Source organism: Phragmites australis, chromosome 9 (assembly GCF_958298935.1).
Source record: "Phragmites australis chromosome 9, lpPhrAust1.1, whole genome shotgun sequence".
In the NCBI taxonomy this organism is placed as follows: Eukaryota; Viridiplantae; Streptophyta; class Magnoliopsida; order Poales; family Poaceae; genus Phragmites; species Phragmites australis.
This window is the reverse complement of record NC_084929.1, coordinates 4,757,258-4,772,019: the sequence shown is the minus strand read 5'-3', so window position 1 is coordinate 4,772,019 and position 14,762 is coordinate 4,757,258. Positions and strand designations below refer to the sequence as shown.

The window sequence follows — 14,762 nt, the reverse complement described above, 5'->3', positions numbered from 1 at the left end:
AAGCGAAGAGGGCACCAGGTACTGAACAAATTGCAACCTTGCCAAGGTACACATAAATTAGCAAAATATTACTTGGTATGACTTTTATTGAGCTTTATGTACTCAACAGTTCTCCTCACTCCAGGGTGTTTTACATGAAGAGTAAATTGGACTTTTTACTTGGTTACATATATGTATACTGTAACTTCACACGATGGACCGACAGTGGAAATTTATTTATTTTTCTCTTCTTTAATTATGGGTTTATCCATTTATTAAAAATATATATGCATTTTCTGTTTCAGCAGGGAATACCTAGAAACAAACGGAGCACTACAAAAACATCACAAAAAAATTTGGATCATACAGAAAATGAAAATACAGATATTTATAATTCAATACCGATCGGACATAAAAATAAGTCAATACGAGCATGCCATGCATGTGTCATGTGTGACTGGGCAAGAGGAAAATAGCAACCAGATGACATGGCCACACCGTCTCCTCGTCTGAAAAAGTCTAGAAAATCCAAGCCATGCCGCCGTCACTCCTGCTTTGTCAACACCCTCTCCCTCCTCCAATAATCATGTAAACAGCTAACACACGATCTCAACAATTATAGTTTTTTTAAGAACCTTCGAAAAGGACGGGGAGTTCCTGCAATTCACTTAAAAAGAATAGAGTTGACCTAATTTATAAGAAAAATCGAGTCTGAAAACCATACAACCGTACGGTTTATTAGAAGGAAAAACTAGCAAAACCCTGACAACAACCAAAAGCGGCCGGGACTACCGCCTAAGGCAAACCACCGCCACACACCAAGACACAGCGATCACCTAGACACATGCGAGAAGGAGCCTGCCGCCTATCATCGTTGCAGAGCTACGTCACTATGACGTAGCAACTTTGACTTCAAATAGAAAACTCCTCTCATCCAAGATAGACGACTACTATGAAGCATGAAGCAGCACCTAGGTGGCGAAGCACGTGGAAGGAACTCTAAGACGACATCTCTAAGGAGCGCACGACATCGAAGATGCCACCACCGCCCATCCAGAAACCCGGATATGGGTTTTCACCCGCAAAGTTCCTCTAGGTAGAGGGGGAGGCACCACAACGACACCTTCAAAAAGGTCAGCGATGCCCAAAAGCGCACCATCGTTGGCACCGGCGGAAAGCCAGGCTAGGCTTTTGCCTGTAGCTCCCCATCTCCCATCGCGCAAACAAGCCAAGCCACTGACACCACACTCAAACGCCGCCCACGTCATCACCGCCCGCTAAGCACCCCACGGGCCAAATCTGGGGAAAGGAGAAAGATCGTCAAAGGGGAGGAGAACAACAAAAGCAGAGGTCGTGATGGGCGAACAACATGAGGTCAGGAGTAGCGGAAGTGGAACACGGCACGAGCAAGGCACACACCAGAGCCACAGGCCTTGCGGAAGCGCACTGGAGCATAGAGGCAACAACCGTCGAAACAATGCAGCAGCCGTGATGGCAGCCCAACAGCAACCGCGGTGACCAAGGCAGCCCAACGCAACGACAGGGTGCGCACACGGCATGGTCACCGGCGACGCGGCTCATGCATGCAGGGCCGAGGACGCGTACGGCCAGGACCGCCTGCAAAAGTACGCACGAAAGCACGCATAGACAAGACAGGAAGCAACACAACCCCCCCGACTGATGGCGAGCACGACAACACGCCTCACACGACCAAGCCGCAGAGCACACGAGCAGCAGCGGGTTCGACGACGGCTCAAGCAGCTTGGCAGCCCAGAAGGGTAGAGGAGCGTGCATCGGCGAGCACCAACGTCGTGCATCGCCATCGCGCCGTCACCAACGTGACCCGGGCCGGTATGCAAAATGCCGAAACCCACCCACGCGTGAGCCTCCTGAACCCTGTGACCAAACTTTTAAATTTTCAAAAAATGGGTGAATTTCCTCTAGGATATTTGTTTCTAATTCGATGACATGACCTCTCACTTGCTGAAATTTAGAGCCCCTTCGGAGCACGAGAGTCTTTCACCATTCTCGTAAGAGTTAAACTGTTTCATGTGAAATTTCTATAAAACTCCAGTTTGAACATTCTCTAAATTATACTCCCTTCGATTGCAAATGTAAGTCGTTTTAGACTTGTGCATAAGGATTAAGAAAGTAGATCAAATGACCTTGTTGCCCTTCATTTATTCTGTATTGGAAAAGATAACTCATTCATTTGTGAGAGTGATAGTATTTATTAAACAAGGGCAAGACGGGAACAAAAGAGAGAGAAAATACATAGAAGTTCTAGAATGACTTATATTTAGAGAATAGTTGAGAAGACTAAAACGATCTACATTTGCAACCAGAGGGAGTATGTCTTAAACCATCCACAACCGCACATTTTCTTCAAGAAGATATTTAATCAATCACCTCCATGGCCATATCTAACTAGTAAACTCCATGTCTCCACACACTAATCCGGTTAAAAAAAGAAAAAGAAAAAGAAAGGAAGAAATTATAATCTTTACTATATATATATATATATTGTATGTATATTCTGCAGGTATGCTCACTGTAGTTCATGTCTGTGCATACCCTACAAGTTATAACTCACAGTGTTTCGGGTTGTAACTGGGGGATGTGCGCAGTGCGAATAATAGTTGTAACTCACAGTGTTAGCTTCTCGTGTTGCAATTATGCATTTATGGACGTGAAGTTGTAACTAGTCTGCCTAACAAGTTGTAACTCACAGTGTTTCGAGTTGTAACTGGGGGATGTGCGCAGTACGAATAACAAGTTGTAACTCACAGTGTTAACTTTTCGTATTGCAATTATGTATTTCTGGACATGAAGTTGTAACTGGTCTACCTAATAAGTTGTAACTCATAGTGTTTCAGATTGTAACTGGAGGATATGCGTAGTGCGAATAACAAGTTGTAACTCACAGTGTTAGCTTCTCGTGTTGCAATTATATATTTCTGGACATGAGTTAACACTGTGAGTTACAACTTGTTATTCGCACTGCGCACATCCCCCAGTTACAACTCGAAACACTATAAGTTACAACCTGTTATGTAGACCAGTTACAACTTCACGTCCATAAATACATAATTGCAACACGAGAAGCTAACACTGTGAGTTACAACTTGTTATTCGTTCTGCGCGCATTTTTCCAATTACAACCTGAAACACTGTGAGTTACAATCCGAAACACTGTGAGTTACAACTTGTGAGGTGTGCGCAGACATGAACTACAGTGAACATACATGCAAAATATATATACAGTATATATATATATATATATATATATATATATATATATATATATATATATATATATATAACTATTGTCCAACCACACCCAACCTCCTGACTCGACTCAACCTGCTCCATGCTCTCTACTCTATCCCGACCCAATTAATCAGACACCTCATCTGACCGGCCGCGTCATTCCACCTAAGCCTAACCACGCTTCGCTCTCTGACCCGTGTCTAGCCCCTCTCCGATGACTTCCACCAGGCCACGACTCCCCTCTTCGGCGAGCCACGCCCTGCCGTGTGTGCGCTTCTCTCTAGCGACCCCACCATCCCTCGTGACTGACCCATTCCCTATCAAACCAGATACCAGCTAACCTCTTCATTCTCCATCTGCGCTCGCTGATACCCGATTTCGCCACATTGGGAATCGATCATGACGACGTCCGCTCGCTAGGAATCATTCGAGGAAAACCTCTATGAGTTCCACTGCTTGGGATCGGAGGGATGCGACCTCATAAAACTTCTGCGCTTGTAGAATTAGAGTTGGGCTACAAGATGGTGTAGTCTCCGTGAGCTACATGGATTATGTAATTTACTAATATGGTGTAGTATGTGTTGTTGGCACTCTACTAGCGACCAATTTCATTGAGGCTCACTGGGGATTATGGATGATGTGAGAAAGAAAGGGAAAACATGAACGTTTACTGACACAACCCTATGTGTACTGAAACATTTTACTGAACCTTCCTATGTTACTACCATAGGTATTCAGTAGTTCTCAGGTATTCTATAGTTTTAGTAATTCTAGTTTAGTCAGTATTCTTCAGGTATTCAGTAGTTTTAGTAGTTCTAGGTTAGTCAATAGTCAGGTATTCATTAGTTTAAGTAGTTCTAGGTTTGTCGGTAGTCAGATATTCAGTATTCAATAATTTGATATTGAGCTAATTCTACTACTAAGAGCTACTGAACTATTAAGAACTACTGAATAATTTATAGCCGTTTGAAAAAGCTAACCGTTACGAATAAAATATAGGTAAATGTGATATGGAGAGTGAGATTTTACTAGTCTGTTGGAGTGTTTCAATAGTTTTAGTTAGTCAGTAGTCAGGTATATAATAGTTTCAGTAGTTCTAAGTTAGTCAGTAGTCCTTAGGTATCTAGTAGTTTTAGGTTGGTTAGTAATCCTTAACAGTTCTAGGTTAGTCAGTAGTCCTCAGGTATTTAGTAGTTTCAGTAGTCAGGTATTTAGTAGTTCAAGGTTAGTCAGTATTCCTCATATATTCTGTAATTTTAGTAGTTTTAAGTTAGTCAGTAGTTATGTATTTAGTAGTTTTAGTAGTTCTATGTTTGTCGGTAGCTAGATATTCAATACTCAATAATTTGATGTTGAGCTAATTTTACTCCTAAGAGCTATTGAACTACTAAGAACTACTGAACTTTCGTTAACTACATAATTAATGAAACTTCAAAACTACTTAATGTCTATTAAACTACAAGTTAAATTGTTTAGTAGTGTAAGTATTATGTACTCATCAGTAATTTTTGTTTTTTTGTTGTGACTTCTTTGATTGCCATACTGAGATAAAAAAATCATGTCTCATGTATACATGCATGCATATTGTTTTAGCTAAAAAATACATGCATATGGTTCTGCACTCACATACTTTTTTTACGCCCTAAAAATTCAAGTGAAGTATAAAAATAATCAAATTTGAGAATTTTTCATTTAAAATTTGTAAGAGATTTTTAGTTGGAACTAGTTAAAATAGGTTCTCTCTTATTTATTCTATTAATAAAAAATTAGCGTGATTGTAAAAGTTCTATAAAATCACTTTTTAAATTTATGAAAGAGTAAAGAATGAATAGAGTTTTGAAGCATTTTGACTAATTTACGGTCTTTCTCTCCCTATCACCGACTGCACGTGGCACACATGGCGAGTGCGCGCAGGGGCGCGAGTGGGCGAGGGCCTGTGGGACATGGAGGGGTGGGTGGGGGCGGCTGTAATAGTTATTCTACACTTTTGATGTAAAATAGCACTACTATATATATATATACACTAAATATGTGATTGTGCATTGCAACGAAAATATAAATATTGGATATGATAACATCAAGCACAGACTTAAGGTATGAAGACGCAGATCGCCGAACGAATACGTGGGGAGTGATGCTATAATTTTATTTTATATGAGATCCGAAAAAAGAGGAAGTGATTATTCACTTATTTTTTTCGTAATACTTTATTTATTTTAGTAGTAAAACGAGTCTTATATTCTTAGCCTGTAATGAGGCGGGGAGACTCAAGAATGATAGAAGGTCAAAGTGAGTAAATTATTTGAGTTTTAGAGTTTTTATTAGATAGAAGAAGATTATAGGAAGAGATGACATGAGAACCGACTTATATTTTATATAATTGAGATACATCCGGTTGAAAAAAAGAAAGAAAAAAATTAGAATCTTTGCATAGTAGCAAACTAGTAAATAGATGTAAACGTATAAATAGTAAATTTATTTTATCTAGTCCTCATCTAAAGACTATGATTAATTCTACCATCCCACCCGTAAAAAAAATTAATTTGCATAAAATCCATATATAACTATGAAATATTATAAAATAATCACTTAATTGGTGAGATGATAGGATCAATCATAACTTTTAAAAAATAATCAGACAGACGGTATTCGATATTTACATGTTTCCATCATTTGCTTATTTGCACCAAGATTGTCCCGTAATGTATACGCATATACTTTTCCACCGTCGTTGAGTCTTAGAGAGAAATATCCACCAAGAAGGCAAGAGCTCCAAGAGACCGCCATGGCAGGCGGCACCAACGGGGCGAACGGCGGTGGTGGCGGGAAGGTGATCAGCCTGCCGCTGCAGTACTTCTGCGTGCTGGCGGCGGCGGTGGTGGCCGTCATGGTGCTGTCGTTGGCCTTCATGTCGCCGGCGGCCATGGTGGCAGTCCGCCAGAATCTCGGCTCCGTGGCCGCCGCCGCGGGCAGCAACAGCAGTGGCGTGGACCCGGAGGCGCCCGCGCCACCGGCCGCCAGGCAGCAGCAGGAGCACCGGCCGCCGGTGGTGCTGTTCAACTTCGGCGACTCGAACTCGGACACGGGCGGCGTGGCGGCGGCCGGCGGCATACGGATCATGCCGCCGGAGGGCCGCACCTACTTCCACCGCCCCACCGGCCGCCTCTCCGACGGCCGCGTCATCGTCGACTTCATCTGTGAGTTCAATTAATTGACCACTTCCTCCGTCATTTCGCCACTCATTTAGTTTTTGCAATTTACCAATTAGCTGAGGACTTAATTGCGCACAAAAGCAGATTTATCGTTATGTGCTTGCTGCAATTTGGAAGTGCTAAGTGCATAGGGGACTTCCCAAATTCAAACGCGAGGATTTCGTCCGGGAATTAACCTTTTCTTGTGAAATTCCTGCAAAAATTGCTCTTCTGTGACAACCCCTGTTCTCTGAACATGCGCGATTTTTTTTTTTTTTTTTGCGAGGAAGAACATGCTCTATTTTGATTGTTTAACTAGATTCAGAGAAGTTTCACTCAGTCAAGGCGACAACATGTCAACATGTGCTATTTTGATAACTATTTTGATTTTTTTAAATGGCATTATTCGGAGGTTGAAGCAGTAGCCTCATATGCGTTCTTCCATTCTTTCCCTCACCAATTGGGAGGAAACAAAAAGAGAGGAGAGAGAGACCCTATGGTTTGTAAGCTTGACTTGCTAGTTGTAGAGCTGGGCATGGCTGGCCTGTTAATTTATGTTAACTGCAGGGTTCTGACTGAAAAAAAATGTCCTTGCTTGTCGAAGCAAACCTGTCCTTGAGAAGACTGGTTCTTGTGCTTTCCTGCCTCTTTCTGTGTGCAGACAAGGTCGTGAAGGTAGAAATAGGCAAAGAAAAGAAAAGGGTAGGGATAGCAGGCCCAGCTTGCTTTGATGCTTTCTTGGTCTAAAAAAGTGTGCCTTGGTAAATTTCCGGCGCGGCACGTCACAGTTAGGCGTATTTCTTGCGAACCAGCATATGGTTGGTGGAGGCTGAAGCTGTGACTTCATCCATCACGAATTGTAGACTATCTTAACACTGTTGCAATAGTACTTAACATTGTTATAATATCTTTTATTTTTCCTATTTTTCATAGCTATCTTATTTTCTACTTTTTATTACTTTTTATTTCCTCTTGAACCCACGATCATCTGCTGTGAACAGTGTCGCACAGCAATACGGCCTCCTCCCTCCTCCAAAAATGCGGTCCCTCTCTCCTCTCTCACTTCCCTATTGCAGCCGAAATGGCTGCTGTTGCTGGAGATTGATATAGGACAGGTGGATTGGCAAAAGGACGGCACAATACTAGAGCACAGTGATGCGGATCGGCTTTGCCTCTCTCGCTGGAGATGGCCTTAGTGCCCATGAGTTACACACATCTGAGTTTTTTTAGCGGTTTATGTATAGGGGTGCGACAAGGAACGTATTTATGCATTTATGAGTGTGATGTGCATGTGCGTCATCCTTGTAATCCCAAGAAAAAACATGCTTTTTTTTTTCTCCGGCACCCGGATCAGAGTACCAAACACACCTGATATTGCTAATGAAAAGTTCTTAAGTTACAGTTCAATGTACATCAAAAAGAGATTGGACCAGATCCAGCCAAACCAAAAGGATAATACAAGTACAGAAGATTACTCCAATCACAACTCGAAATGATAGTTACTTGTTTAGGTTTTTTGTACTCCTGTTTTGTCCGATGAGCAAGTTGCTGGGTCAACAGTTAGCACCGCACCGGACACTGCGATTAACACCGTGATTTGAGCATGGCATTGGCGATGGCAGGTAGAGCGTTAAACCTACCAGCCACATGGTTCTTGACTGTTCTATGATCTCTAGTGCTCGTACATAATATCAGGATGCAGAGAATCATATATTCTTGTTAGTTATATTACATATATTGTTGTCAGTTATATTTTCCTGGTCGAACTTTGTTTATCTAGAATATAAATGGAATGGATAATGTTACAAACCTATTCACTCGTTTGTATTGCCTCCGTGTTGTGATTAGAAAAGGTCGATTCTTCAAGTTGTTTTGTATGATCTCAAGTACAAACATCATATCTTTATATATGTGGTTGGGATCTTAGATGCACATGGTGGGACACTTGTGTATTATCTGTTCATGATATGAAATGTAGCACCACTCTGCATACCTATTGTTCCTTTTGAGGTTCAAATTAGTGCAGCAGATCCTTGTGATAGTAATGTCTGGGCCAAGGTTTAGTTGTTAAGCCGTCCAAAGACATGGTAAAACGACTAGAATACACTAGCAACTTTCTAGGTCTTTCTTTTGAAATGGCACATGGCAGGTGTAATTATAGTGACCAGTGTAAAATTTCCGATGTCAAATAGTGATAATCTGAACAACAATGTAGTAAAATATTCTGAGGTCTGAACACCGATGTAAAATTTTCAAACCAGAGCACTTGTCTGTGACAGAATATTGATACATTGCAGTCCACTCTTACCATATTGTTTAAAAGTTCAAACTTGTTAACCATCTCTTAATTTTACTCATTACTTAAGGTCATCTTTTCAGGTGAGAGCCTGAACACGCGTGAACTGAATCCATACCTCAAGGGAATTGGTTCAGACTACAGCAATGGTGTCAACTTCGCCATGGCTGGCTCCACAGTGACGCACGGTGTCTCTCCCTACTCCCTGAACGTCCAGATCGACCAGTTCGTCTACTTCAAGCACAGATCCCTTGAGCTCTTCAAACGAGGTCGCTGTTGGCACAGAAGATCTATGCCACCATATTTGTACTCCCAATTTTCGTTAGAACAGGAAGACAAATCTGAATTCTGAACAAGAGTGATGATGAATGTAATGTGTTTGCAGGACTGAAAGGCCCGGTGAGCAAGGAGGGGTTTGAGAACGCTCTGTACATGATGGACATTGGCCACAATGACGTCTCTGCTATCGCGCACACACCATCTGATAAGTGGGACAAGAAGTTCACAGAGATCGTCGGCGAGATCAGAAATGCGATCACGGTAAATGGCACGCGCAACGCGTTCGTAAAAATCATCCCATTGAAAATTTCAGTTTGACAAATTGCATTGCAGTCAGTGTACACTGACAACGAAGCATTTCTTGGCAAAGTTCAGATTTTGTACGATAACGGCGCGAGGAAGTTCTGGATACACGGCACTGGCGCCCTGGGCTGCCTGCCGGCGGTGGTGGTGCAGGAGAAGGGCGAGCATGACGCGCATGGCTGCCTCGCGAGCGTCAACCGGGCTGCGCGGGCGTTCAACAAGAAGCTGAGCAGCCTCTGCGACGACATGCGGTTCCACCTGAAGAACGCCGCCATCGTGTACACCGACATGTTCGCCATTAAGTACGACTTCGTTGCAAACCACACCAAATACGGTATGAACAACAACAATGACAGGTCCTCCTCAGTATTCATCTTTCAGAACCAGAAATTCTACTAATTTCATGCATTCAGAATTGTCATTGTTAAGAACTGTTCAGTCTCCAGTGTCGCATCCGAATTCGCTTATGTTCTGTTTGTTCGTCAGGGATTGAGTGGCCGTTCATGGTGTGCTGCGGCAACGGCGGGCCTCCGTACAACTTCAACCCGGGGAAATCTGGCTGCGGCGACCTATGTGAGCCGGAATCGAAGGTGATCAGCTGGGATGGCGTGCACTTCACAGATTTCGGCAGTGGCCTTTCTGCCAAGCTTGCGATGAGTGGTGAGTACTCCAAGCCCAGGGTGAAGCTGGCAAGCTTGGTCAATGGCGGCTCCAAGAAAACGTCAGGTTCGTGATGCCGATCAGTGAGTCATGAACTCCGGATTCGTGGATTGATGGGTAATGGTGAAGATGAATTCAGAGGATGGCTGTTGTGGTTGATGGAGGTGTTGCAGCTGATTGTTTCTTGACATCGATTGACTCCTTGTACACAGAAGGCAAAGTAAAAGTTGGGTGTCTTTTTGGATTTTGTGATTCCGAGTATAAAGAGTTTTGTACCTTACGTGCGTATATAGACAATTTGTGGTCCTTACAAGCTCCCAAAGATGATGCATCTTCTTTGTTTTATTTTGAAAAAACGAAAGATGTAAAGCACACACAAAAATGATGTATGATAGTTTCGTCTCTACCGCTGCAAAGGTGGACATCAACTTTCAAACTGACATGACTCTTGTTTCAGTTCGTCTTTTATCAAGCAATGAAGCATGTTTGGCCTCTCATCACTATTTTCAGTACAGTAGTTATAGACGCTTCATTGGCGTCCCTCGTTATATTGGCTTGTTTAATATTGCTTTTGTTTTATGAATTATGAGAAAAATATATACATGATACCATATTACCGAACAAGATTAAGCAACAAAGCATCAACTCAAAAGGAAAAAGAGAGAATTCTGCATTGGATGTCAAGGTTCAGATAAGTACACTGTTCATTACAGTAATATTTTCATCTCCATGGCAAAAGAAAAAAAAAGGCTGCAGAGAATTTTCTGTTCACTTCTTCAGAGCAGGAGACAAGTATACGGACAAACCATCCAAGAGCAGTAACCGAAGGCATTTTCTGGTACATCAAAATCAACCTATTTGTTGTATGAATAAAAAAAATGTATCGAAATGGGATAGTAGGATATGCTATCTACGCCGGAGGAGTCACATCCTTGCAATCAAAGGAAAGGCAATAATATCGAATGCATACTCATCCTTTTGACAAATTGTACACTGCTGTGTGTAATATTAGGGTCTCCATGTGGGAACTTCAGATGACTCCAAATGCTGATTGCAGCGATGATGTGACACGGGAAGCAAGAGCGTTTTGAGCGAACGCCTGGATGTTCTTCTTGGCATCTGCAAAACAATGATAACAAACTGTTAAGATTTTGAGACATGAAATGTAAAGCAGGACTCTCGAATTTAAATCTCTGATTAAAATTAAGAACAGAATACTGTAGAATAAAATATATATAATGAAGGTTCGAAGAGATATGATCTAGAACGAGCATAATAGCTGATTAAATTCTGTTCCTGCAACCTGCCAGACTCTAGTGTTGCACAGCAAACCAAGAAGCGAGCTTTCTAGCACATTATCCAATATAATGAAATTATGCAAAATCGAAATCACTGTATTTAGAATTATTGGGGCTGTTTGGTTTTTGGCCCTAGCAGGCCAAGCCAATATTTGGCCAGATGCCAAATTAGCACAGTGCCAAATTTTGACCACCAAAATGGCATTTGGTTTGAGGCCAAAAAATTTTGACGGACGATTTGACCACCCGAGACTTGCCCAGAAACACTATAGAAAAATTTTGACCGGCCAAATTTTTTCAGGGCATGACCAAATTTTGCCTCAAACCAAACGGAAGCCAAATTTGCAGGGCACGGCTAAAATTTGGCTTAGCTCCCTTTGGCCCCTAACCAAACAACCCTATTATGCTTGCTTTGAATAGAAAGCACTGTTCATCTCAATCAATTTTCAGTTTCTGAGAGGTCAATTAGTACAGAGCAAATTAACTTGGTCGAGAAATTTTGAATAGAAAGTGAACTTGCTAATTATGCAATACCTTTGTTGCATTTGGTGAATCCAACAATGTTTGCAATGCTTAGAGTCAAGCAAACTCCAACAACAAGAAGGTAATCGGCCTCAAGTCTGATGAGTGAAAATATACCGAGAATGATCCATGCAGCAGCCTGAAACATGGATAGGTGTGTTTACATATACTCTAATACAAATTACTTATCACAGTAGTTGGTGTACACAGAAAAGAGAATATATAAAGCCTTAAAGGGATCGCCCTCAAGTATCCGCATATGCGAGACCTTCTTTGCCATCATCTACATCTGCCAAGGCTTAAGATAGACTTCCATTTTCTCAAGTGAACAAACAGTGCTAGATTTGTTGAGAAGAGATGATCCTATCATAGAAACCCTAACTTAGTGCATATAATGGTATATTAATAGCGTGGGGAGAAGGAAAAGAGGGGACAGCTAGTGCAAAAGCTGTATGCAGGAGGTCAATTTTGTTATAGGTCCTTACTATGTGTCTGTCAAATAGATATTGTTGACTTCAGTGGGAAGCTAGATTTTTATTTATGCAGGATGCACCACTTACCAAGACCCAGAGTTTTATGTCTTTAGCCCATAAAGAATGTGAGTATGAATAAAGTGATAGAGAGGTAGAAAACAATGCAGTCTCCACATATTTGACCATCAACCATAAAAGGTTGCACTTATATTAAGTTGTTAGCTAGACTTATCCCCAGTGGTTATTAACCATAATTGCAACTTGTCACAAGTTTAGGTGTTTTTTTTTTCTCCTCTGTTGAATTCAATCCAATAATTTAATGAAAACCAGTGGGAAATAGGATTATCTTAAACATCACTGATTTGAAAATGGACAGACATAGCTAATGAACAAGGAAAAATGAAACAACCAAGCGCATTTAGCTGAAAAATGTAAGTGAACTATTATAGCCTTTTGCTCCCCTAATTGAGTAATTCTTAACTGATTGGTTCATAAAAAAGTTCCAACTCAGTAATCTCAAACATCATGACATCTACCTAAGCGCAATTCAGGTAGTCTACAATCTACGGCATGACATGCTCTATAACAGATACAGCATCACTTACAGTCAAGTAAAGGGTCCACCAGAACAGCCACGAGTCCTTTTTGTTCATCCGAGCGAGAGACTGCAAGGAACAGAACACTCAAGTCAGTTTACAATAATTTCACACGTAAAACAGCTGCAGTAATATCATAGACAAAACAAGCACGGACCTCCCCATCGAGGCACTCGAATTTCCACACACTGTTTCCCTCATCGTCGATCTCATTCCACCACCGCAGCCCGACCAATATCCTCCCGCTGACGTTCTTCACCACCCAGAAGTCGAGCGCGGCGAGGAGCACGGTGATCACGAAGATGATGACGAAGCTCTTCACGAAGAGCGAGAACAGGATGTAGAATGCCAATGCCGCCGCCTTTGCACAAACAACAAGAGTTAAAACAGAGAGCATGATTCGACATGAACACAGTGCAAGATCCATGAGAGGGTAAGCGATTACCTTGAAGAGCACATGGAAGAAGCACGTTATGGGATTGGCATAATTCTCGCTAACCACCTGAAACAGTGTTGATGTCATTATTTGTTTAGACAGACTATATCAGATCTGAACTGAGCAGAAGATTAAGCTAAAAAGAACTGGCAGTCCAATTCATCACAAGAAACCGACATAACTACATCCACCTAACCTAGAAATCAAATCTTGATTCATCGCTTCTTCATTGATTAGCTCAGATCTCATGTCACCAATCCCCTTCCGTGTCACTTAATTGAGATTCACACACATTCCAACAAGAAACCCCCACTTATCCGAACCAGAACGCGTCAACCCTATTCCAAGAAACCACCAGATCCAAAGCAAGTTCCTACGCGAGACCAAATCCGAGGAAGAATGGGAACAGAGCGAACAGCTAGGATCCAAGAAGAGGCGGGGAATGGAGCGGGGCTACCACCTGGCGCTGATCCATGGATGCTTGGTGCTCCCCTCTGCGGCCACCGCCTCGCGCCCTCGCTCCCCACTCTCTTGGGTGCTACGGATGCGCGAGTTTTGGAGGATGCTTCTGCTCGCGCTCTGTCTGGGGCTCTGCGCTCTGGGCTGGTCTGTCCCTCTCTGGAGTCTAGAGATCCAAGATTGGAACTGAACTGAAGATGGTCAAGATTGGAAAAAGGCAAAAGTTGAATTATTTCTCAAGCTTTTACCTTCTGCAAGATGTAGGAAACCCAAGTTCTTTTGCTGAACAGTTAAACCATTTATACAATATTGATGAGAAAACCTTTAGAAAGCAAAAAAGGAATTAAATTCATCGTTGTGCAAGAGAATATAGAAACCTGTGGGATAGTTGGATCACAATATTACCATGGTGAATACAATCCTTCCCTCATATGTACTCTATTTGGTCACGAATATATGCTGTTTTGGACAATGTTATAACCTTTAAAATAAGGTAAAATTTAAAAACTGCACATCCATACTTTCGTCTTATAGCATATATATCTATTTTGCTCCTGAAAGAATACAAAATTGCTTGCAAGTTTGAACCAATTTACTTTTATGAAATTTGCTTGAATCAAAAGTGTTCATAAATTGTTCCTTTTTATTGAAAATATGTAGTAGCTAGATCTAATATAGATCTAAAGCATGCACGTGTAGTTTTTTAGATGCGTCTAAGAAAATAAAGCTATAATCTATTGTAATATTTAAAAAACCTAAAATATATTTTAGTATTACAAAATGCTTTTTAAGACAAATCTGCCTATATTATTTTCATGTCTCCAATCTAAATACCCAGAGAATACTGACGCTCAAATTTAAAAGTTTTACAGCGTGTACAACAAAAACGACATGTGTTTTGACGGAGCAGTTAGTTATCAGCAACCAGATTTTACAGAGAAGGGACAGCTTGGTGAAGTTACAAGTGACCTCCCAGTGCAATCTGCGGAATTTTTTTATA

The 14,762-nt window shown here is 41.6% G+C and overlaps 2 protein-coding genes across 2 annotated transcripts; one reads left to right on the top strand and one right to left on the bottom strand.

Moving 5' to 3' along the window:
• Window positions 1-5,961: 5,961 nt before the first annotated feature.
• LOC133928497 (GDSL esterase/lipase At1g09390-like) lies at window positions 5,962-10,475 on the top strand. The gene is made up of 5 exons (XM_062374845.1): window positions 5,962-6,446; window positions 8,820-9,005; window positions 9,122-9,276; window positions 9,391-9,652; window positions 9,805-10,475. Exons 1-5 carry the CDS (start codon window positions 6,035-6,037, stop codon window positions 10,050-10,052), a joined length of 1,263 nt encoding a protein of 420 aa, XP_062230829.1. The 5' UTR covers window positions 5,962-6,034; the 3' UTR covers window positions 10,053-10,475.
• Window positions 10,476-10,604: 129 nt separating this feature from the next.
• Window positions 10,605-13,957, bottom strand: LOC133928496 (Golgi apparatus membrane protein-like protein ECHIDNA). Its single transcript, XM_062374844.1, has 6 exons — window positions 13,764-13,957; window positions 13,313-13,369; window positions 13,025-13,228; window positions 12,877-12,936; window positions 11,811-11,937; window positions 10,605-11,097 (listed from the first exon to the last, which is right to left on the bottom strand). The coding sequence occupies exons 1-6, from the start codon at window positions 13,776-13,778 to the stop codon at window positions 11,009-11,011; spliced, it is 552 nt and encodes a 183-aa protein (XP_062230828.1). The 5' UTR covers window positions 13,779-13,957; the 3' UTR covers window positions 10,605-11,008.
• Between the last annotated feature and the right edge of the window lie 805 nt (window positions 13,958-14,762).